The 25750-nt window shown below is 37.9% G+C and overlaps 1 protein-coding gene across 1 annotated transcript in view; it reads right to left on the minus strand.

Moving 5' to 3' along the window:
• zgc:110045 (uncharacterized protein LOC664755 homolog) overlaps positions 1 to 25750 on the minus strand; it is a 49495-nt gene that overhangs the window by 11492 nt on the left and 12253 nt on the right. The window contains exons 2-7 of the mRNA XM_048611956.1: positions 23452 to 23580; positions 23012 to 23086; positions 17304 to 17345; positions 16766 to 16841; positions 15762 to 15820; positions 7063 to 7232 (exon numbers count right to left, since the gene is read on the minus strand). Of these exons, the coding sequence (XP_048467913.1) occupies positions 7063 to 7232; positions 15762 to 15820; positions 16766 to 16841; positions 17304 to 17345; positions 23012 to 23086; positions 23452 to 23580 (551 nt within the window). The remainder of the gene's footprint in view (positions 1 to 7062; positions 7233 to 15761; positions 15821 to 16765; positions 16842 to 17303; positions 17346 to 23011; positions 23087 to 23451; positions 23581 to 25750) is intronic.

Below are 25750 nucleotides of genomic sequence, written 5' to 3' on the forward strand. Positions count from 1 at the left end.
GGTAGATATCTCCACAGCTGTAGATTTGACTCCAGGATGGTATGTTGCCTTCCTGATGGTAGGGTCAAGGATATCACACAGTGGTTGTGGGACATTCTTTTGAGGAAAGGTGAACAGACAGAGGTTTTGGTCCATGTTAGTACCAATGACTTGTGTAGGAGGTAGGATGTTGCCTGCTATCAGAATTTAAGGAACACTGAAAAAATGATTAGCAAACAGGACCTCAAAAGTCCGATTACTCCCAGAGCCATGTGCAAGTGAGTACAGAAATAGGAAGATAAAACAGAATGTGTAACTATAAAGATGGTGCAGGAGAAAGCATTTTTGATTCTTTGGAAATTGAGCTGGTGCGGTAAGGGAGAAAGTAATGAAGTCTGAATCAGAGTTTCCACGTATGTGTCTGAATACAGTGAGGATAGTAAATAAGGTTGGTCAGTTACAGGTGCAGATTGTCATGTGGAATTATGATGTTGTGGAGATGACAGGGACTTGACTCAAAAAACGCAGTATTAGGTGTTAATTCCTGGGTACAAGGTGTTCAGAAAAGACCGGAAAAGAAGAAAAGGAGGACATGAGCACTGCTGGAGAAAGAGAAAGAGGAAGAGCTGGTAAAGACAACATCAAACTGGATACAGCTTAGTAGCAAAAAAAAGGTGGAATGACCTTGCTCAGTGTAGGCCATAGATCACCAACTAGTGGGGAAAAATGTAGAAGAACAGATTTGCAGAGAAATTAGAGAGGTGCTAATGTTTGAGTTGTTATAATGGGGGACTTTAATTACTTGAATATAAACTAGAATAAATTAAACTGAGCATGAAGGCAAACTTTAAATGCAGCTCGCATCTACAGCCAGGAGTCTCTGCCCTTGATCTGAGTCATTTTGTCCTTCTCTTAAAGAATCTACCACTCCAGATGAAAATTCAACCTTCCAGGTTAATAATTTTCCTGGATCAGGTTTACAGGGCTGGGAACTCTCCCATCTCTATGCTCCCAACCTGGGAATGAAAAACAGGGCCTATATGTCTAAAAGTCCTTTGTTTTTAAAAAAAAAGATATCTTTATATTCTTGGCTGATTCATCATATTCACCTGTACATGATTCCCTTTTGAAAGTAGTAGCTAGCTTTCAGTGCTTCATCCGAAGGTTATTATTCATTTATTGGCTCTGCAGTGCATGGTGACAGATTGATTAACAACAGGGACATCACTAGTAAGCTTGATCTTGTCACCAATGTGTACTCTGAGCTACAATTGTTAAATCGCAATCAGGAGCAGGCACACTGGCTGATTTTCCACCTCAATATCCAAGTATGCTGAGCCCCATTGCCTCCTTCTCTCATCTATTTCTGTGCAATTTGAGTAATGCTCTGGCAGTTTGAAATGTGCAAACATCATTATCAAAATTTTGCATCTTAATTTCTGCCTGAAACCAATTTATACAGAAATAACGAGCATAAACAGATATCTGGCTGCATTATTTTCCTGAAATGAGGTCTGACAGCTCTCTATTCACAAGATTCACAACATAATCAAATTATTTCTTAATTACTAATGATTTCTTCTTCACTTGGAAGGAGTGCTTAAAGTAATTAGGTTTAGTTTTCTCCTTTCAAATGGAAATTCATAAGAGAAATCCAGTTACTAACTTTCTTCAATAAATATGCTTGAAATCGAATATGCTATTGTATTGCTAGTGAAAATAAATAGTAATTCTCTTTATATAACTTATATATGGAGATATTGCTTGCCATCGCATTTTAGGACTTTCCTTTCCATGCTCTGTAAATTGAAGCTAGCTTCATGATATTCCTGGCTGCTTTTTCAATCTTGAGGTTCATCATGTACAATTTTTTTTTGTTCCACTTTGTTCTCTTTTTAATGTCATTTGACCGCATCTAGCTTTTAATTCTGGGAAAATGCTTACATGTAGGGTCTTATGGTGAAACCTAACCAAAAGAATCAGTAACAAAGTCAAAGCAGCTATTATCGTAGCATAAAGCACTACTTCATAACTGTTGTTTCATTCCAGTAAGATAACAAACAGAGGTATTAAAGATTCCCTCTTCTATAAATAGAGGATACAAAGTAGAATTCCTAAAGTGGAAGTGGCTAACTTCAAAGGGATGAAAAGTATTCCAACAAAGGTAAAATTGAACCAATGTTTAATAGAAAAAGCTAGTTTTCAAGGAAGAGATGGTTGGTGTACCAGCTAGGTACATTTCAACAAGGCAGAATTCCAGGAGAACCAAAGCTAGGTGCTGTGGAAGATGTGCTAAATGATGAAATGTAAAAACAAGTGGAAGTTGCATGTCAGGTAAATTTATTCCAGTGAGAACTAGGCCAAATACAATTAGGTGAGAGGAGAAACAAATAGGAAAATAAGATCGGAAAAGAGAGAATGAGACATAGAATAGCAGCTAACATAAAAGGCATGTAAATAGTCAGCAGATGGTAAGAGCTAGGGTGATGCATTTTAAGGACAAAGAAGGTGATATATGCTTAGAAATGCAGGGCAAAGCCAAGGTAATTATTGAGTACTTTGATCTGTTGAAAAAAAAGAGGATATTGATGAGATATCAGTTGAAGTGGAGATAGGAGTTAAAGCTAGGTGGAAGAGTGAACTGTGAGGAAGATAGAGATGCTTCAGTGTGATTTGGATAAGTTGAATGAGTGGGCAAATGCATGGCAGATGAAGCATAATGTGAATAAATGTGACTTTATCCACTTTGGTAGCAAAGATGGGCAGATTCATTATTATCTGAATGGCAATTGATGGAGGTGCAACGAAACATGGGTGTCCTTGTAAAGCAGTCGATGAAAGCAAGCGTGCAGGTGCAACAGGCAGTGAAGTAAGCAAATAGTATGTTAGCCTTCATAGAAAGAGGATTTAAGTATAGGAGCAGGAATGTCTTGCTGCAATTGTTCAGGGCCTTGGCTAGACCACCAGGTATTGAATATTGTGTGCAGTTTTCATAGAATCATTGAATCCCTACAGTGTGGAAGCTCATGAAGTCCACACTGACCCTCCGAGCATTCCACCAACCCTGTCCTCTTAGCCCTGCATTTCACATGACTAATTCCCCTAACTTGGGCAATATAGCATGGCCAATCTAACTAACCTACACATCTTTGGACTGTGGGAGGAAACCGGAGCACAGTGGAAACCCATGCATACACGAGGAGAACATGCAAACTCCACACAGATGGTTGCAATCGAAGCGAGGTCCCTGATGCAGTGAGGCAGCAATGCTAACCATTGTGCCACCGTACCGTCATTTATCAGACTGATTCCTGACAGCAGAAAGGGTTGACCAGCCAATGTTTTCAAGTGGTATACATGGACTTCCAGAAGGCATTTGATATAGTGTCACACATTAGACATGAGCAAAATTAGAATTAATGGAAAAGAACGATCAGTATGGAAAGTTCATGGACTTTATTTGAGAAGGAAGAAGGGTTGTATGGGTTTCCCAGTGGTCTGTGTTGGGGCCCTTACTTTTGCTGATATATTAATTATTTAGACTTGCGAATAGATGACAATTACAAAATTGTGGAAGATATGAAGCTTGGAAGCATTGTAAACTGTGAGGGGTATGGTTTAGAACTTCAAAAGGACGTATATTAGAAATTCAAGAGGACAATTGCCACAATAGTACAAGTGCTTGGTGAGACCAGACCTAGAGTATTGTGTGCAGTTTTGGTCCCCTTACCCATTGGTTATCATTGCTGCCTCACAGCACCAGGGACCGGAGTTTGATTCCACCTTGGGCGACTCTGCGTGGAATGGAGTTTGCACATTCTTCCCCGTGTCTATGTGGATCTCCACCAGGTGCTCCAGTTTCCTCCCACAGTCCAAAGATGTGCAGGTTAGGTGGATTGGTCATGCTAAATTACTCATAGTTTTCAGGGATGTGTAGGTTAGGTGTGTTAGCCATGGGAAATGCAGGGTTACAGGAATAGGGGAGGGGAATGCGGCTGAGTGGGATGTACTTTGGAGGGTCAATGTAGCCTTGTTGGGCTGAATGGCCTGTTTCCACACTGTAGGGATTCTATGATGATTCTTTCATTTCTGAAGAATGATGTTCTGGCTGTGGAGAGAGTCCAACAATGGTTTACCAGACTGACTTCTGAGATGGTAGTACTGAGGAATGACAAGAGACTGGATTGGTTAAGAATATATTCAGTGGATTTATGCAGAATGAGGGGAGATCTTGTAGAAACCTATAAAAATCTAACACAACTAGACAGAGTAAACAGGAAGAATGTTCCTGATGACCTAGTTTAAGGATGTGATGTAGGCCATTTAGGACAGATGAGGTGAAATTCCTTCACCCAGAGTGGTGAGCTTGATTTTCTGCCAAAGCAAGGTGTTGAGGCCAAAACATTGAATGTCTTCAAGGAGATAGATATAGTTCTTAGAGCTAAAGGGATCAAAGGATATGGGGAGAAAGCAAGGACAGGGTATGGAGTTGGATGATCAGCAATGATTATACTAAATGACAGTGCAGGCTTGAAGAGCCAAATGGTCTAACACCTCTTATATTTTATGTTTCTATGTAGACCATTGGTGGAGTGGGTGGATAGGTGGTGGATGAAATTCAAGGCAGAGAAGTGTAAGGTTTTGATAGGGAAAGCATGGAGAGACAAAATAAAATAGAAGATATAATTCCAAAGGGGGCGCAAGAGCAGATGAGCCTGTGTGTATACGTGCATAAGCCAGCAGAAGTGGCAGGACAGATTTAGAGAAGTTTGTAAAGAATACAGCATTGCAGGCTTTATTAACAGGGCATAGAGTACAACAGCAAGCAAGTTATGTTGAACTAAGACACGACATTAGATCATCCTCAGCTGAAGTATTGTGTTGACTTCTGGGCACATTTCAGGAAGAATGTGAACACATTAGGGTGAGTGAAAAAGAATTTAAAATTCTTAAATATAATTTATGATTATAATTTATAAAAAAAATTCCAGGGATAAAGAATTTCAGTTATTAAGATAGATTAAAGAAACTGGAACTATTCTCTTTGTGAAGAGGAGACTGAAAGGAGATATACATGAAGCATCCAAATTTATGGTAAGTCTGGACAAAGTAAATAGGTCATGTGAGATAATGCACTTTGTAAGGTCAAGCACAGGTAGAAATTATACAATGAATGGCAGAGCCCTTAGGAGTATTGATATGCAGAGAGATCTTGGTGTGCAGGTCCACGGATCATGAAAGATGGCCGCTCTGGTAGATAAGGTAGTAAAAAAGGCCTACAGCATGTTTGCCTTCATTGGAAGGGGCTTTGAGGATAAGGATAGGCAAGTTATGCAGTAGCTTTATAGAACTACAGTTAGGCCACACTTGGAATATTGCGTACAGTTCTGGTCACCACACTACCAGAAGGATGTGGATGCTTTGGAGATGGTACAGAAGGTTTACCAGAATGTTGCCTGGTATGGGGAATTTTAGCTATGAAGAAAGGTTGAATAGACTGGGTTTGTTTTCACTGAAACACAGGAGGTTGAGGGGTGACCTAATAGAAGTTTATAAAATTGTGAATGGCATGGATAGACTGAAAAGTATGAGGCTTTTTCCCAGGGTGGAAGGGCTAATTACTAGGGGACACAGGTTCAAGGTGTGGGCAGGGTGGGGTGGAGTGAGGTGGGCGGGGGGGGGGGGGGGGGGTAAGGGAGTTTAAAAGAGATGTGTGAGGCAAGTTTTTCTCTCAAAGGATGGTGAATGCCTAGAACCACGCTGCCAAAGGAGGTGGTGGAAGCAGACACAAAAGCAGTATTCAAGAAGCACCTGGATAAATACATGAATAGTAAGGGAATAGAGGGATCCTGTAAATGAAGACAGTTTTAGTATGGAAGGGCAAAGTGCATCAGCACAGGCTTGGACGGCCAAAGGGCCTGTTCCTGTACTGTGCTGGTCTTTGTTCTAAATGTTCCCACTTGTGAACCAGGAAGCATAGATTTAAAGTAATTAATAGAAGAAGCAAAAAAGTGATGAGAAGTGATAAGCTAGTAAGGAGGGCAGACTTTCTTCTCTAAAGGGCATTGAAACAGATGGGTTTTCATGACAATTGATGATAGTTGTTGCGTGGACAGTCACTAGCTTTAATCCAGCTTAATTAATTAAATTCCACCAGCACCATGATGGGATTTGAACCCATGCCCCCAGAGCATTAAATTGGGCCAAGAGATTAAGGCCAGTGATATTACCATAATGTTCCTGCCTCTTCTTACCAGTTGACATTTGTCTGATAGCTGGCCCACTTGGTTGAATATCTGCATATTTATTTGAAGACACAAGCTTTTGAAGTCTCGCTCCTTCAGGCAAGACTCTGAAAGCTTGTCTTCAAATAAATCTATTGGGCTATAACCTGGTGTCATGTGATTTTTTTTTAAAACTTTGTCCACCTCAGTCCAACTCTGGCACCTCCACATCTTGAATACCTGCAGTAGTGGAATGAAGCCACAGGGTGGCCCTTAATTGATCACTTCCTGTCCGACTTTGGGCACAAGGCAAGGGTCATCCTCAACACTTTCCATCCTGATCATGATCTTTAATGAGATGTATTGGGGGTGGGGGGAAAGAGGTGGGACAGTGAATGGGTAACTACACTGCACTTACCCTACCCAACCTACTTCCCAGCCAACTATGGGCTGGATTAAATCTAGTAACTGTCTATGTAACAATTATCATTGATTGTCCTGAAAATCCATCTTTTTCAATGCCCTTTAGGGAAGAAATTCCACTTGGTAACTTTCTGCATAGATTCTGCTAGACCTGCTGTGTATGACTTGCATTTTCTCTTTTTATTTCAGGTTTCCAGCATTTTGATTTTCTAAAAAACATTTAAATGTTAATTTACTTGCTATTTCTTAAAAACAACTAAGCAAAATATAGGGCATTTGAGGAACAGTTATAAGTTCCTACATTGGATTTCTTCTATATATTTGATTGCAGCATTTGCTGTTAGACTGGAACAATCAGTGTGCCATTTCTTACATCAGTGTCTAATATGCTTTCTTCTATCAAGCTATATCAAAGAACAACAAATAATGCACATACCTTGCATTTATTAGGTACTGTGCCAGACTAATATTAGCAGGAGATCCTGTGATGGTGATCTGTCGCTCTGTGGAACCTTCTGTTGCATTAGCAATCTTGATCTGTGCTCCTGACATCTGCCTGATTTCATTTATTTTGCTTCCTTGTCTGCCAATGATACATCCTATTAACTTGAATAGGAGAAAAACAGAGATATTTAATCAGTTGTTCCAGTAGACTTGCAGAAACAGCTAATGATAAATGAATAAATGTCTTTGAACATCTATTTCTGCTGTGTACATAGAAATTGAAAAGCTCTGCACAAAATTAGAACTGCATAAAATTTGAACTAGCAAATTAATACACTTGACAAATTTCCTATTTAGTAGACCATGTGTAACAAAATTTCAAAGCAGGGTCAGAAGATGGAACTGACAAATCACCTGATGGAAACATAAATTGGAGATGGAACCTAGGTTCATTAGTCTTCCACCCTGCTCCAGAAAATGTTAAATTCTGGGGAGGTGAGAGCTTCAAACAAGCAAGTTTCTGCCTTTCCCTCTGCATCAAGTTTGGGAAGCATCTAGTATTCCTAAACAGCCCCAAGAACATGCCCTTTTCAAGTCTCGAGCAGCTGTTGGCCATTCCAGCTTCCAAAGGTAGATCAGAACATGTGATGCTGAAGCACCATTCTAGCCCTGGGAAGTCTGTCCTATGTATCTGACTATGTAAGTGACCTCTTTGATTCAAAGTACATCATACTTATAGTGGTTAAGCAGGCCCCCAACGTACTGTTTATTTATGTTGAACTTCTACATTTTGCAATGATACTTTGAATTATTTGTTGTATAGCTGCTACAGAAATTATAATTTTACCTTCCAATTAGTGTAATGTAGTAAATTTAATATAATATCACAGGGACATTTTTAATATGAATACTAGATTTCCTTTAATTTGACTTGCGTTTTGGTCACAATTGCTTTCTGTAGAAGAGATTCTACAGGCTCACCACCCTCTGGTTGAAGAAATTTCTCCTCATCTTCCTCCTCAATGGCCTACCTCATATCCTTAGACAATGATACTGATACTTATACTCAGAAGAACTGTTTTATTATTGAAAAAATACCCCTTCCACAATTTTGCATGTTTAAACATATTTTGGAATAAAAAATATTCATGGGTTGTGGGCAACACTGGTTGGGCCAGCATTTAGTGCCCATCTCTAGTTGGACTTGAGAAGGTTGTGGTGAGCTGTCTGCTTGAACTGCTGCAGTCTGTGTGCTGTAGGTAGACCCACAGTGCCATTAGGGAGGGAGTTGAAAGATTTTGACCCAGCGATGCTGAAGTAACGCAATATATTTCCAAGTCAGGTTGGTGAGTGGCTTGGAGAGGAACTTGCTGATTTGTGGTGTTTCTGTGTATCTGCTGGTCTTGTCTTTCTAAATGGAAGTGGTTGTGAGTCTGGAAGGTGCCGAGCAAAATATTTAGTTGAGTATAATGAGTCATTCTTAATCAGAGCTCTGATGTGACAGTTATTAATCCCCTGCAACAACAGGACAGAATTCTATGATTTATAAATGAGATATGACTAAATGTTGGCAGGCTATAATAGTCATTTAAAGGTCACAGTACTGAATGTGTACTGCAGGGCATAATCCTTACCGTACTGGTATCTCCAGTGAATGATGTAACCCAAGGAGTTGTGACATTTTAATTAAGAAACCAGCATATGTTTTTGTCTTCACAGCCTGTGTGGTCATTTGTCAGAGCAGATTGGCAGCCCTTTTATCTGTTTTTTTTATTTAACAGATATCAACAGAATAAAAAGTATTTATATTCCATGTAGGGTGGTTGATGCTGTTTACCAGATTACCAGCGAGGTGTTTTGAAAAAAACAATTCCCTCGGTGACCTTCAATTAAGTTTCAAGACCACTGTCAGTATTTAGTGAAAAAAAAAATCCTGCTTTTATCTGCTTTCTTTGGCTCACTGCCCTTTTTGGAACATGTAAGGAGTCATGTAATTTAAACACAGTTCGGAAATTCCAGACCTCAGGAACAGAGAGAGAGTGCGAGAGAGAGCTATGACCTGAAATTCTGGGTGCTGCATCATCCTATTTAATTTACTGTGAAAATTCAGCTGGGACAGAGGTGTAGAACAAGAAAGATCTAGCTGCTGTTGCAGAAAGGCATGTTTGGACATATATCTTTCCCAGTCCAATAATTCCACCTGATAATACTCTTTGCTGTAATGGTTCACATGCCATTCAAAGACACAACAAGTACAATTGTAAGGCAGGTTTAAAAACAAAAAAAAAAAAAACAAAAAAAAAAAAAAATCGGTCTTTACCTAAACAATAGGCTTAATTTTCATCTACATTCAGTGGAGGACAACACTGGTAATTTTGTGTAACTGACTAACATGATGGGCAGCTGGCACATTGATGCTTCTAGCCTATTTTGGAAGATGCAGCTTCAGGGGTTTTACAGCTACCTACCTGCTTGTGGCAGGTGACAATTAGACCAGTCAAAGTGCCAATTCAGGATAGTCTTCTTTTGCCATCTGGAATTTTCCAGTCAGAATATGGGGTTCCAGTGAGGCCAAAGCCCTGGATAGAGATACCATCCCATCACAATGCCCTACTTAATTTCTCTCTCACTACCACCCAGCCTTAATTGCCAGAGGGTTATTGCAGCTGCAAGTATATGATGGGGGATTTCCCCTTCACAATGCTGGTCAGGCCACATTTTATATTGAAATTTTGACATGTCTTCAAAGGCGTCCTCATGATTATCCTACCTATTTCAGCAGTCTCAGTCACTGATTGCAGGACCACTGATCCTCCAGTGCTGAAGGGCCTGCTATTAGACTTCCAGATTTGGGAACACCATCCTTATTGGACAGAGCTCCTGTACAAGTGCCAGGTAATGACCATCTTCAATAGGAGAGAAGCTAACCATGTCCACTTGACATTCAATGGCACCACTTTCACTGAATCCCTCACTCGCAACATCCTGGCACTTACCATTGACCACAAACTGAACTGGGCCATCATACAAATACTGCTGATATATGAGCAGATCAGAGACTTGGAATTCTGCGGTGAATAACATATCTCATGTCTCCTCAGTGCCTGTTAATCAGGACTGTGATGGAATATTCTCCATTTGGCTGAATAAGTGCGGGTACAACATAAATCAAGAAACCAGAATAAAGCAAATTACTTGATTGGCACCCCATCCACCACTTTCAATATCTACCCACTTCAACCACTGATGCAAGGTACTAGCTGTGTGTATCATCTACAAAATGGACTGCAATAATTCACTAAGGCTCATCCAACAGCACCTTTCAAACTCATAACCCTGAACACATTTAAATACAAGGGGAACAGAAACTTGGGGACAACAGCATCTGCAGATTCCAAGACAGATATTGTCCTGTGTTGGAGCTATATCGCAGTTCCTTCACTTTTGTTGGTGCAAAATCCTGGAGGTCCCTTTCAAACAGGATTGTAGATGTCCCTACACACTAAAGACTCCAGGAGTTACAGAAGGTAGCTCAGCATCCTGCCTGTTAGGCAAGTCGGGATGAGCAATAAATGCAACACCCATAAAGGTAAAAAAAGACAGGTAGTGCAGAAACATGGCATTGAAGAGATGATCAGCCAAGATCTAGAATGGTGGAGCAAGCTCAGTCAGCTGAATGGTCTACTCCTGTTCCTATGTTTCTATGCTTTAAGGGCAAACAAAATATTTAAAAAGTTAAATATTGAGAAATGCATATTCAAGTTTCTAGCCTTTACTCCTTTTTAATTAGGCTTCTTATGCCACTCTTCCAGATGGGTATTTAAATGCAGATGTTTTTAGAATCATCTTGGTGGGTGAAAATGGAAAATGGTGTTCCTCGGCCTGGAAAGCTTAAAAAAAAGTTGATCAAACTACTTCAGCTGTAGAAACCTTAGATATGGTGTTTGATTTATCAAATACTTCTGGGAACAAGGAGCACTTTGAGAATAATTGAAAGTGATTTGGATCATCATTCCCAATGGCATCGAGTACATTCGACAGAAAAAGTGACAATCAAAAAATCAAGTGTAAAAGAGATGCTGGAAAGAAAATAAATCTCCAGGATAAAATGGAATGATGTAAGCATCAGTTGTTGGGTTGATTTGCAAAAAGGAATGCATCCATAAAAGGACTATTTGAAGTCCTATAAGAGGGATGTCTCATTGTGAAATGATGTGGAATGTATAGAAATCATTTTCTCTTTTGACTTTTTCTGCTTTGGTTTGAAATATCATTTTTGTATTTTGATAAAATTATAATTTAAATAAATGTGTTAATAGTATATTAATTGCAATATCAAGAATATTCAGTTGGAGGGCATTTTTTGCTTGCTTTACCAGATAAAGGGCGGGATTTCAATGCAAGTTGCTTTAGAAGTGTATCATATGATGTGTAGTCAATTTGGTTTATAGGTAATCAAAAGACAATCAAGTGAGACTTTTTAGGACACTAGATGTTAGCTAAGGAAGAGAAGGATGTTTGCAGTGTTGGATTGTGAATAAATGTAATATTAAATAAAAGATTGGTGCATGGTTTCCTACTTCACCATCTTTGGACATTTAATCTTCCAGAAGCTGCCACTAAATTGGTTGCTTCCTCCAAGATCTGACCCCACCAACATTTGTGGGTTCCCAAATTGAATTTCACCCTGAGGTGAGATGGAACCCAGCAATGAAAATCCAATGTATGACATCTACCAGTCAGGTTTTCTAATAAGTTTTAATTAAAATAGAAAATGCCTTTGCAAGTGAAATTATTTTTTGCAGGTTTTGGTATATAAACCTTCACTTTCTAAAGTTCTCAATCATTTATTCTCAAGATTTTTGCTTTTTTCTTTCCAGTAAAGCGTGAGTTTATTGGTTTTGTTTAGAAGTCCCATGTTAGAGAATAATTGTTATCATTGTTTCATTAAAGTGTCAATGTGAACCATCAGCCAATTCAACTAGATTTAACGTGAGCAACCAGCAAGGATTTATAGCCAAGCCTATGAATACATAGTTACAGTGATGGGGTTAGGGTTATTTCCCACCTTTCTTCCTAACTTTAAAACTTGCCCCTTCTTTTGCTTCTGCCATAGTTTGGTTTCATGGATGCCAATGTCCCAGTGTATATACTTAGAAGCCATTTCTGATGTGCGAGTCTAAGTCATCAGTATTGACAGTCATACCATAACCAAGCTTGATTCTTCATCAGACCCCTTTCACCTACAGTCATTGTATAGTAGTTTGAAGTAAGAACTATGGCATTTATATGCCACAGTAAACATTGCGCTTTGTGAATCAGTTGTCATGTCAAGGGCAATTCCATCTGTGAAACTCTTTCAAAAGACCACTCCATGTCCGTACTGCATTTTTCTCTGTTAAGACACTCCATAAAACCTTGCTCTGTGACCAATCTTTTGGTCATCTTCTGTAATATCTCATATGGTTTAGTGTCATATTTAGTTCTTTAACACTTCTGAGAAGTGTGGTGAGATGTTTTATCATGCTTAAAGTTGATCCATAATTATAAATTTGTTATTGGGAATGGCTGACTAAGTTTATAGATTTAACTATTCTGACATTAATATAATAAATATTAAATAATAACAGGTAAAATTATCCAAACTTATTCTGCCCAGTGGAATGCAATGCCTTTATTCTGTGCTCATTACTGCATTAGCTTGATTTTCTTTTTAATTTGCTTCAGGCAGTCTGTGTTCTCTGACTGCTCTAATCCCACCAGACATCTTTTGATGCAAGATAAAAATAACCACTTCCTTTGGACTCTGTCAGGATTCTCTTACAAATAACTAATTTGGCATCTTCCAAAACATAATTCACAATTGAGGAAATATGGTTGGGGGCATACTAGGGAGGGGGCCACCAATGGATATAGAGAGCCTGAAGAGGAGGCAACAATACCTTGCCTGGTCACTAGCCTGCCAGATTCATTAAGTGAGGTTGATGCCAGCCTCTCCCGGTTGTGGGTAAAATCTTAGCAATGGCATCAGGAAACCATTAAGAGGCTCTCAATACATCCCCTGTCATTGATAAAATTGCAGCAGGAGTGGGCGCAGATGGACAGGCACCAAGAGTGTACTAATGAAAATGTGTCCAATTTTACAATACCCTCCATGTGTCATCCTATTCCCAGGGGTCTGCAAAGTTCAGCATACGGAATGAAAACCTGGAGATGATAGTTGTACCCGAGCACCTCATGACCTTGTCTTTCTAACTTGTGGAGGTTGCCAGATTGGAAAGTGTACTGAAGTTAATGGCTGTATTCTGTAGACAGTGTACACCACAGCCACAAAATTCCTGTGGGGAGGAGGAAATGTTTAGCCTAGTGTAGGAATTATCAAGAGGATTTGCTTTTTCCTATACAGTGCTGAGCTTCATCCAGGGAAGTGGAGGGTTTTCAATCACCCTTCTGCCTTGCGCCTTTTATTTCATGGAAGCAGAAAGTAGGACAAGCACAATGTGCCACAGAATTCTCAGCATTTGAATTACTTTAGTAGTTTGTCATTTATGTAGCTAGCCTCATACAATTTCTGCTTAATGATGATTCGGCCAAATCATTGGTAAGCTACTGTGTGATACTAGTGTAATTCAATCTTAATGGGTAGTTAGGCTTTCATCTTGTTCAAAACAGATGTGGTCCAGGTTTACTGCATCATCATTTCATTATCTGAGGAATTGCAAATGAAGCTGAATATACTGTGATTAGCAGCAGACAGTACCATTTCTGACATATAGTAGCAGAAAGGCCATTGATGAAACTGTTGAAGGTTTTGGGTCGATAATTACAGTAAAAAAACCTCTGAGTAAGTGAAGAAGAAAAATGGACTACTGTTTTTATTGAAGAATTATAACTAGCACTCTTTTCTTTGCTGGTTTGATCAGTTTTGAGCTATTAAAATATCTGTACAAAATGTTTGCAGCAAACTTTTCACTGATTGCAAATTGTTTGAGTGGGTATATTTATACAATGAATAAGTAGCCAGTGGTTTGTTCTCATTTACAATATGCAACATTACAGGAAAAATATATTTTTGCGTATGGAATGCATAAACAATAATTATTTGAAAGGTGTAAGCATTAAACTTCAGAGATTTAATGCAAATGTTAATTTATTGTAAAGTCTTTGCATTTCCAATATAACATATATTTTTTTTTTTCCTTTCCTGAGAATAATAATTTTGAGACTGCAGGAGAATTTACTGACCCTTCCATCAACTTAACATTTCAGAATTAATGAAAATCTAACATTCTGTTTCTTAGAAATGATGTATCATTAATAGTATTTAAATTTCAGTAGATGCTGACCAATATGTGAGTTATAAAGAAACACTCTCTAATCCATTATTTTTCAATATTTTTGCATATAAAATAAATCCTATTGGAAATAACTTGTATTTATTGTATCACAAGGATCATTACGTTATTTAAGATGAGCTTTTATTCAAATTAGCAACAATCTTAAGAGGAATAGTTTTGATTAACTGCATTGGATAAAAAAATTATTAATACTATGCTACATTGTAACTATCTACCAATCAATGTCAAGCACAGATTTATTCCTGATTCCTTATTACTATTGCCACTATCAATGTCGATGCTTATATCCATCACTCTGCAGTACTGTCTATACTGATAGACATATAGGCTGCTGGTAAGATTATAATTATCATATTTAGTTGACAGGCATCAGGTAGCTCTATTGAGTGTAAAAGTAAGATTAAGAGATAAAAAGAAAAGGCTGGGCCATTAATCATATCAAAAAGTTATCTCATTGTACAAAAATCAAAATGAACTTCTGGGAGGTAGCTGCAAAGTTGTTTCAGAAAACTTGAGTTCAGCTGCTCAGCTTTTGCATTCTTCCAGTGTGTCTGAGTATGTTTATATGTAATTACTCTTGTAGCTTCTAAGCTTAGTTTAGAAGTTTAAAATGTTTGTCATGTTTTTCAAATCTCCTCCCAGCCCACAACCATCCAAAACTTCTGCATTCCTCTAATCCTAGCTTCTTGAACATCCTTGAATTTGATTGCTCCGACATTGGTGGCTGTGCCTTCTATTGGCTAAGTCCTAAGCTCTTAAAATTCCCTCCCTACAACACTCCACCTTTGTCTCCTTTTTAAGTCCCTTTTGGTCATCTCCTTATGTGGTACAGTACCATATCTTGTTTTATAACACTTCTGTGAAATGCCTCGCAATGTTTTATTACATTAAAGGATTTAAATACATGCAAGCTGTTGTTGTTGTTGACACTAACCAAGTTATAGATCTCCAATGACATCTAAACAGATATGCCACACTTTCAGAATCCATTAAGGAAAGCACTGTTATTGTTTGAATGTGCAGTGCTAAGCTAAGTTTTACATTAACATGTCAGTGACTTAACTATTTATTAAAAAGTAATCAATAAATATCAAAAACAACATACATTGTAAGTGATTTTCACAGTAAATTATGGTTAAGATGAAAAGTGTAACTGTGCAATCTCTGCTCTATTCTATTGCAAAATCTTCAAAAAACATAATTCCTTACTATTTTGTCAGGTGGTCTTTCTGAAGGAAATTGTTTTTTGTTGTGACAACACAGACTGTAATATTAGTGAGATTAGAAATGTAGCATGCAGATTGCCAGCTGTAGCTAATAAAAGAACACTTACATCATTTGGAATAGTAAACTCATGGGAACTGGTTTGACCAGTGGCATCCAATCCTGCTGCTGGGACAGAATTAAGCATCTATTAGTATCAAACCCCAAGTAGACATTCAACAAGCACTTTAAAAGATTTAAGATATAATTGAAAAGATACCAGAGCAAAGCATAATTGATAGATCAAAATAAACAGCTGCACAGCATATAACATATAATGGATAGCACAGAACGAAGGTAAAATTGAAGAAAAGGAGCAATGCAAAAATAAAAGGATGAACTCAAGTGTGAGGAGGAAATGTTATGATGTGCAGGGAATATGGACACAGATACAAGATGGTTTAAGAATATTTCAGGAAAGAAATTAAATGAGAAGCTGTGACAAGATTTAGCAAATGAGAAAAAAACTTCAATAATTTTTTTAAATGCTGGTTAAGATGGAAAAAATAGACAATTGGTTTGTATTAAAGAAGGAAGGGTTGAAAAGAAACATCTGTTAAAAGAAACAGAAACTAAAAATAAATCATATCTAGCAAGTAAATTAAGCAGAATGAGGATTCAGGAAATAGGAAGACTGATTTGTAATTTTTAGTTCTGTCTGTATATTACACAACTTTTTTCATGTAACATGCATCAGATGTGAGTTAATGATAATATCAAAGGTTTGCTTATACAGAAATTTTTAATATTAAGGCAAAATGAAATTTTGGAAAGATGTTGAACAGCAAGACATAATTGTACAACATTGGAATTAATAACAGAAACATATTACATTTAAATGATGCTACAACATACTGCTTTTTTAAACAACAAAGCTATTAACAAGGGTACAAGACAACAATGAATAACTATTAATGACATAACTCATTACAAGGGTAATTATAAAAATTAGTCACAGTTAAACGTGACAACAGGAAACTTGGTCATTGACCACATTTAATTAAGTGATAAAATGACCATGGGAGATAAAGGTGCTTTGAGAAAGGACATCCCCAGGGAGTCACGGGTACGTACCAGGGAAACCAGGGGTGGTCTGCCCAAGGGGAGTAAAAGGGGTATGCTGCATAGCCAACTGGTGAAGCTTGGTCAACTGCAGGGCAGGATGGGAAATTAGAGCTAACCAATCAAATGGAATTATATCAGAATACAGAAACCATCTTTCTTTAAGAACAGGATTAATTAATCATATTAAATACATATTTAAAATCAATTTTATTCCACTATTGATAAATAAATGTGTTAAGATTAATGACATTTTTACTGTTATACATAGAAATAACTATTGTTAATTGTCAAACTATTATTTACATTGAAATGATTAACAAATTTTAAGATACTAACATAAAGCTAATGATTTGTATCTGGGCCAATGTACTTTCTAGCAAAAATAAATTACAGAACAAACTCCAAGTAATTCACATTGAACTATGCATTACTGTGCTACACACAACTGAAACTAATGGAAACAATCTTCCACTTATTAACAACAGAAAGTAAATGCTGCCCAGAACAAATGAGAAAGAGGGCACTGATTGTAGTGCACAGGACTCACGTCAGGATGAGGAATTGCATATTGTCCCTGAACTGTGTATGCCTAAAACAAAGGTTAAAAACATGCAATTACATTTACCTATGTATTTTAAAATATTAAACCAAACCACAACAAAACAATGAAATACTACGAAGCCATGTTCACTTAAAAAGAGCCACATTTAAATTAAAGCATTATTGTTGATTTCTTAAAACATACTAAAAGCTTTAATTTAAAGAAACAGCTTGCCCTTTTCAACAGAAGATTTTAGTCAGATCCGAAGTATATGCCATATACAGTTTTTTGTTTACCTTTCTCTCTTGTAGGCTCTAATTTCTATAGCAGTGGGATTCCATAAGGGTCAGCATGACTGAATTACTGTGTGTAAATGGCTATTCATCATAGGTAAGCCTGGAAATTGGGTGGTTTTTCAACTGGGAAACTTGGAACCTCAGCCATGACTCCTATCCTTTCTCAAAGCCCACACAACCAGGAATCACTGGACAATAATTCAGAGCTGCAAGTAATTTGTTTCTCCATCTGATGGCTGGGGATACTGTGTCCAATTGCATCCCTCCTGTCATCACAGCTGTGATCAGTTAACTCATCGCAGGTCAAGGATTGTATATGAAATCTCCTGGTCAGCGAAGTGCAGTATATCTTCAGCAAAACATGACTTAGAAAAACCGACATACTTCTGCATCAGAATCGCAATACCTCATACACTGTCTTAGTAAGGCTAAAACAGATGTGGGCAGGGAACAAAAGTATTAGTACTAAATGGCATGCCAATTTTCTGTTACACTAAGGCAGGTGAAGGACAGCCCCAAGAATTTTCATTTTTTTGAAGAGGATCAAACTGTTTGGACGTTTTATGACATGCCTTTGTGGCATGCAGGACTGGAACCTGAACTGGGGACCCAGAGTAGGGACACTATGGGATGCATATGCTCCCAGTCCACTGACTGCAATTAAGGTTGTTAAGGAGCAATTGAAAGCCATATTCAGATTTTATAGGCAGTGCACAGGCTGTATACTGAATCTGGGGCAGACCAGCTGCATGGGTACAGACATACAGTGAGGATTTGTTCTTCGCCAGCCCAGACAATTAGGTGATCACTATGAAAGGAAGAATGGCACAGGGACACACAACCATTGGCACACTGATGCCATTGGTTCAGCACAGGGTGAGGGGGTGGTGATGAGTGGTCATTAAGTGTTTGGGTAGCAAGGACTCATTACAGCATAATGCCTGCAGGGTGATAAGTAGAGGGAGGAAAGATTCTCAAACACAATTCGAAAGCTCCTTGAGCATGAGAAAGGCAACAGTTGGTATTAAGCTTAACTCACACTTTCAGATCTAGTAGTGAAGAGGAGCAATGTCCAGGAGAAGCAGATCCTGGGGACACAGGAGGCAGAAAGGCATGGAAGCTATATCCTCAACATATAATATCTCACTGTAGATAAAGAAACCTTGAGATGACAAAGGATCAATGCTGCGGGACGCTGCATCTATCCTGGGAGGCAGTCACTGAGATTTATGCTGTTGTTAGCAAAAATCTCATGTCTCTCAGCATTGGTCACTGCACCATGCCAGTAGCCACTCAATTTGCTGTGGCCTCAAACTGTTTTTTTTTTCCTTTATTCATTAATGGGATGAGGGCATCACTGGTTAGACAGCATTTATTACCTATCTTTAATTGCCTAGAGGGCAGTTAAGACAACCACATTGCTGTGGGCCTGGAGTCACTTGTAGGCCAGACCAGGTAAGGATGGCAGCTTCCTTCCCTAAAGGACATTAGTCAACCAGATGGGTTTTTCCTGACAATGGATTCATCATTAGATTCTTAATTTCAGATTCCTCCATCTGCCATGACGGGATTCGAACCCAGGTCCCCAGAACATTATCTAGATCTCTGGATTAACAGCCCAGTGATAATATCACTAGGCCATCATCTCCCCATCTCTGGCTGCTTCCAGGAATCGGCCTATCGCCCACAAACACATACAGCTGGAGCCTCCATACATCCTGTACCATCAGCCCTACTAAAAGTTTCAGGCAACATGCATAGTGTGGCAGGCATACAATGCATGTTGTGTGCAAACTCTGCATGCATTTCAAGTGCTGCTGCAAATGCCCTTCACAATGTTGACCAATTTCTGAATGGAGAGTCTCATGTGCTCAAACCCTTAAACCATTGTGGAGGATCCAAACTGAATGGGTTCTTCCATTCTAAGCCTATGATCACACGCCACTCAGGGAGCTCTGACATACAAGGGCATCTTTGTTGCTTGTCACACCTCACTGGTTAACATGTTGGAAATCAAGCCCACTATTGCTAGAGACCTTTCATAAGTTAAAGATTTTTAAAAGTGCACAGAATTCCACAATTTACCTGTTCTTCTGACCCAATTTGTCAGAAAATGTGGGCCAAGTTTCTGTATTTAACAAGAATGACTATTTATTACAAACAAATAGCTTCTCGCTACAGAAACAATTATAAACCCTTGGCATATAACCTTACTAGTTAAAACTCTGCTTTGTAAATTCCCCGTCTACACACAGTCAGCCGTAGGCATAGATTGGAAAATAACATTGCTTCTTGATTTCCCTTCCCCAGAATCTTCCATTTGTTTGCAGGAGGTACAGTGGGATTGGTTTCCACTTGTAAAGATTGTTGACTTGTTGATTAAAACTTGCAACTTACAGCTACTGAGAAAAAGAAATAAACTGCTTGTCTTCAGGCTTCAGATGTTTGTTATTGCAGAGCGAAAACAGCTCCTTCTCCTGCAGAGGTCTGCTGTTTCTGCCAAAATATTCACACACCCAAGCCATCTAACTACCTGGGAGCTAATCACATGCAGAAGGCTATTGTCGTCATCAATAAGTGGTCACTAGTCCACAAACCAAACAACTATTAGTTGCCAGCCGAAGAATCATTTGTACACACCACTTGACTCCAGCTCAACTGTACACTGAGCTTCCATTATTGCTTGAACAAACTGCTGTTTAAGCAGTATTTACAATGAGTGTCAGATTATTTGCTTTTAACAAGTGTCAAGATCCTTTAACAGTCCTTGGTTTTTAAAACAGTTCATTTCCCATTTCAGTTCACAATCAAAAATATAGGAAAATAACAAGATATCCAAGAATAAGATGGTCATCAAGCAAGAAAAGAGTTAACTTTAGTCAGAGTAGTAAGGGCGTGGAATGCCCTGCCTGCAAAAGTAGTAGACTCACCAACTTTAAGGGCATTTAAGTGGTCATTGGATAAACATATGGATGATAATGGAATAGTTTAGGTTAGATGGGCTTCAGATTGGTTTCACAGGTCGGCGCAACATCGGGGGCTGAAGGGCCTGTACTGTGCTGTAATGTTCTATGTTCTATAACTCTTCAGCCATGAGAAGGAACATGGATTTGAAACTGACAGTAAGAAAGAACTGTTATTGAGAAATCAGAACAGCTAAGATCACATTTGGTAATGAGATCACAGGTATCATAGGGAGAAATTGAAGACCCTTAATTAGTATCTTTGTAAGACAAACCAGTGCAAATATGGACATACTACTTCCATGCAGAAGAAAACAGAGAAATTATGGAAAGCTCTACACACACCCAAGGAATGGAAATTTAAGATAAGAGACGGGAGAGTGGGCAGGACTAGCAGCCTCTGAAAAAAATCTGTACAATATCGGGTAGAGTTAAACCGCCACAAAGGTTTTCCCTGAGAATCTGGAAGGAGGTGGGGAGTAATAGCTTGAATCTCGGAGATTATGATGTCATGATGATGTAACGGTGAGGTAACGTCACATGATGAAGAGAGTCTGGAGAGAGATCTCATGGACAAGACACTCTTAAGCTCATGTAGATCCACGACAGTATATAGTAGTGATCTATAAGTAAAAGGTTATTGATAAAATGTACACAGCAAGGTGAAATAGACATTACTATTTCTGTGAGACAAAAGAAGAAAATCACATTAGTTAGCTTTGGAGAGTGGATATCTCTGCAGTGCTGAAACTTCCCATACAACCAAGTTTTCTTCCACATGTTGTCAGACAGATGGGGGTGGTATGCATCTCCTTAATAGATGAAATCCAGTTTCTCTTCATCCTCTCCACTGGGATGCACATCCAACCTTCCCTGACTTGTTCATGATTACTGACCCCGAATCTTCTTCACTCCTTCTTCCATTGTGTGAATGATATGGAGGTAGCAAACTCTTTCTGATATTGGGCCCTTCTCTTGGCCATTAAATGTCCACTTCTACTCCAAAGTCAAAACTAACCAGATCAGGAACTGATGGTGTTACCGACAATGCCAGTGGCTCATACATGCAAGAAGCTGCATGTCTCATTGCTGGCAGATCATCAGCAATATTATAGATTTGAGCCTTTCTGGTGGCTCTGTAATTACCCTGGGCATACACTCCACATATATTCATGAGCAACATAAACCCTGAGACTCCACAGCTAGTATATCAGATGGAGGGCAAATACCCAAGTATCTGTTCTGAGGGTTTAACATTGCACTCCCTTCGTCAGAATAATTGATATTTTTCCTATGTAGTATCCATTTTCTGAGCCCCATATTATGTCTTCCTATTGTGCTTGTGACCTTTATCACAATGAAAGAGTGGTAATAAATACCCAAATCTCCCAGAAGTGATATTCTCTAAAGATTGCATCAAGGTCACTTAGAAGTACGAAAATGCTGAGTGAGAACCCAAACCTCAGATTAGTGCCTGGGAATTGTTTGATCAATTGAAGAAACAATATTAAAATGCCAAATCTGTGTATCTAGGCCTGCTTAATTTGCAAGCTGGCCTTCTCCTGACATCCTCCTCTCCATCACTGCCTCGGTGAACCTCCAGGTCACCTTTAACAAAATGAGAAACATCCCTTCCCTAGTTCCAGGCCTTGCCCTCTCTTACTCCACGTGTATGACTAATTAATTCAGTGAAACAGCAGCCACAGTAAGGACTACCAGTCTTCTTTAAATGAGGCCTACTTTTTTTCAGAATTACCAACATTTCCCATTGGTGGAGTGTAGCTTTTGAAGTCAGTGAAAATACTTCTCTCTAGAGATTGGTACTGTTTCCAGGTCCCGAACCTATGTCTATTTCCCACTCCTAGAAGGAAAATAAGGTCTCTGATATTAAAAAAAACCATTGCTTAGTACTGTGCTGTTTCTCTGGAGGTAATGGCATATACTTTGTACATTGATATGGTAAGTGAAACATACCAAATATATAAGGGCAATCGATTCCTCAAAATTAAAAATGTAGCTACTTATAAAATATTTAAGAAGCAGTAATTGTGTAAGACAATATGGCATGCAATACTTTATATCTTTGCAATTAAATCAGATTGTTATTTGAAATAGGGGGAGACCAATAGAAAAATAACAAAGTCAAACTTTATGAATTGAATACAGAATATGAAAACTGTCTCAATACTAAATTGGAAGTTGTCAAATAAATTCAGACCTGATACAATATTAAGAACTAAGGATGTGAAAACTGAGATTAATTAGAATTATTAGCTGATGATAAGATATTAGTCACCCCCTACATAAATAAGGTATGGCATACTAAGTTTCTAAATTAGTAATTAAGACAAGGAAGAAGACAGAAAAAAATTTGAAAAAAACTAACAGGCGCTGGCTGATGTTGGGCCAAGATGCTGTGGTTTCCTGCGGAAGCCAAAATGGTGTCTGCTCTTACCTGGCCACCTGCAAAAATGACGGGTGCAGAGGCAGGCTTTGGACGATAGGGAATAGTAGCACCCTTGGGTGGGGACTAAAGACAAGGAATATAAAGTAATAGAGCAATGTTTTACTTACATATCATCTTAGGAAATTTAAAGGATTTTTCCTGCTTTTGTAACTGGTTTCACAAAGCGATTTGAAGCATTAATTCCAACATACAACTCAACATTATTGATGGTAAACAATTCCTGATTTATGTCACTAACAATTTGAGATTACTTTTATGATTGAACAGATAAATTTATGAATTATATTGATAAATTATATATATATGAACTATATATTAATTAATCTTCAAGACTGGAAAAATTTAGTTATAAAGTTACATTATTCTAGTTAGTGACTGCAAAATTCAATTGTAAGGATACAGTTTGCATTTATCTCCAAATGTCATACCTCCAGCATCACCACACAGATCTGTTTTACACTTTGAATGATGGCATCTGGTGTGCCAGAAATAGTAACTGCGCGTTCAGTAGAGTTTGGAAGCATATCACCTGCTACCTGCACCTGGGCTCCTGTGGTCTATGAACAGACAAGAGTAAAACTAGATTCACACTTCCACAGGTACAGTAGAAAAACATTGACAACTTTTCTATACCAAAACGTTCTCTCAAATTACTTCCTAAACATTCAGAATGATTACGTTTTTAATGACTGACACTTTCAATAACACTATCAATTTTATATCTGGAAACATGTTTTCCCCAGAATGATTCAATGAAACAAAAGGTAAATATTTTATCTATTATTTGTTGTAGTTTGTATTTATGTATTGAACTATATATTTGTAAAACTTGACAATACATTAAAAATGCTCACACTTTAATGTTAAAGGGTGGATATTATGATTTTCTTTGAGATCCAATAAAACATAACAATATTCTTTCTGATTTTGGACTAATTTCCTCAAAAAGTACTTTTTTTTAAGGATTTTAAATATGCCTTAAGTACAGTGCAATGACATTCTATGGCATAAATTTAAAATCCTTTTGGATTTTATTGATTAGGGAGTATAACTTGATCCATGTTCTACAAATTCAGATATAAATAATAAAGAATTAATAAAAATAATGCAATATAGCATCGAACATAAAATGATAAGATTACCTATAACCATTTTAAATGACATTTTTAGTGTATCAATTAATGGGTTTACTCTTTTTCTGAGGCACACATGAGAAAACATTAATGCCACTGGAAGTCAAAGATAGGTAGATGCATGTGAAATTCCAAAGGAGGACTTGATTAACTTGTGCCACCACAATAACCATATAAATGAGCTTTGTAGAAATTTTATGTATACTTATAAAGGTTGACCACAATGCCCAACATTGGAACATAAAATGGGGTTTTGTCTATTACAACTCCACATAGAAATATATTAAAGGTCAAAAAATAATTGGTGAACTAACCAATACTGTTGGTTAGCACACTACCCCTTCAATTCTAGAATTCGAATAAAGTCAAAATTAGATTAATGTGTTGAAATTCTCTCCCTTCTATTGGTTGAATTGAATTTGACAATCAGCTTTTTGTTGATGCAAGACCACAGCATAAAACTGCCTTCAATACTGCAATAAGTGCTACTAAATTGGATGGGAGTTTTCTGATAAACCCTTGGCAAAACAAAATTGTAAACCATTCTTCATAAACCGGTTTGTGATTTTACTGCAGAGATGAATCCAAGATAATGAATAGAAAATAGAAGAATTGTGGAATTTTTCTGAATTTGGATGATAGTAATCCATGGGAAAAATACCATGCAAGTAAGATAGAACAAGATCTGAAATATATTTATAATTATCCCGCAATTACACTAGGTGGAAAATTGTTTGAACAAAGCAAAGGGACCCCTACTCTGCATCTGTGCTATCTTGTGCTATATCTCTTCTTGAAGGAGTTTTTGCTGTCATTGGATATAAAATATGGGAAATTGTTCCATTACTAAGGCAAGAAATTATTCCCTTTTATTAGCACAACTAATTCACAAAATTGAGAAAAAGTTAGAAGCTATAAGAATTACAAAATAAAAATCAATCTGAATTTTTCAAGGGAAATCACACCTCTGAGGTGTTTTTTCCATTCGTACAGAAATGAAGGCCAATTTTCTGAGTCTGTTAGCTGTGGTCCTGCACCTTGGAAAATGCGGATAGCTTATAAAGATTTTCCTTTGTGTGCGGCCAATAGATATGTGGGGAAGACTTCTGGAAAGTAGTACAAACTAGGAAAGTTAATATTGTAATATTTTGAGCTCAATTAACAGATGAGGCAGAATTGTATAAAAATGTCTTACAAAAATAGCCATTTGTTCACACAGAACTTGTGTATTGCTGAAAAAAGTAACTCATTTTGGCAAAGATTTTCATCTTGCACACAATAGCATGAATTGAAAGTTATACCAGATTATCAAGAAAATATTTATGCTCTGTGAGAGGAACTGATTGATTGGCAAGCAGACTCTGATTGGTAGAGACATTGTCATAGATCATTTACCAGTTAATGATAATTGACAGCTAACTTCAGATTTGTTTAAATTGTAAACTAGACAAGTTAAGGTGTGAAAATAGATAAGTCCCCTGGGCCGGATGGGATTTATCCTAGGATTCTCTGGGAAGCTAGAGAGGAGATTGCAGAGCCTTTGGCTTTGATCTTTATGTCGTCATTGTCTTCAGGAATAGTGCCAGAAGACTGG

Source organism: Rhincodon typus, chromosome 2, assembly GCF_021869965.1.
Source record: "Rhincodon typus isolate 14 chromosome 2, sRhiTyp1.1, whole genome shotgun sequence".
NCBI lineage: Eukaryota > Metazoa > Chordata > Chondrichthyes > Orectolobiformes > Rhincodontidae > Rhincodon > Rhincodon typus.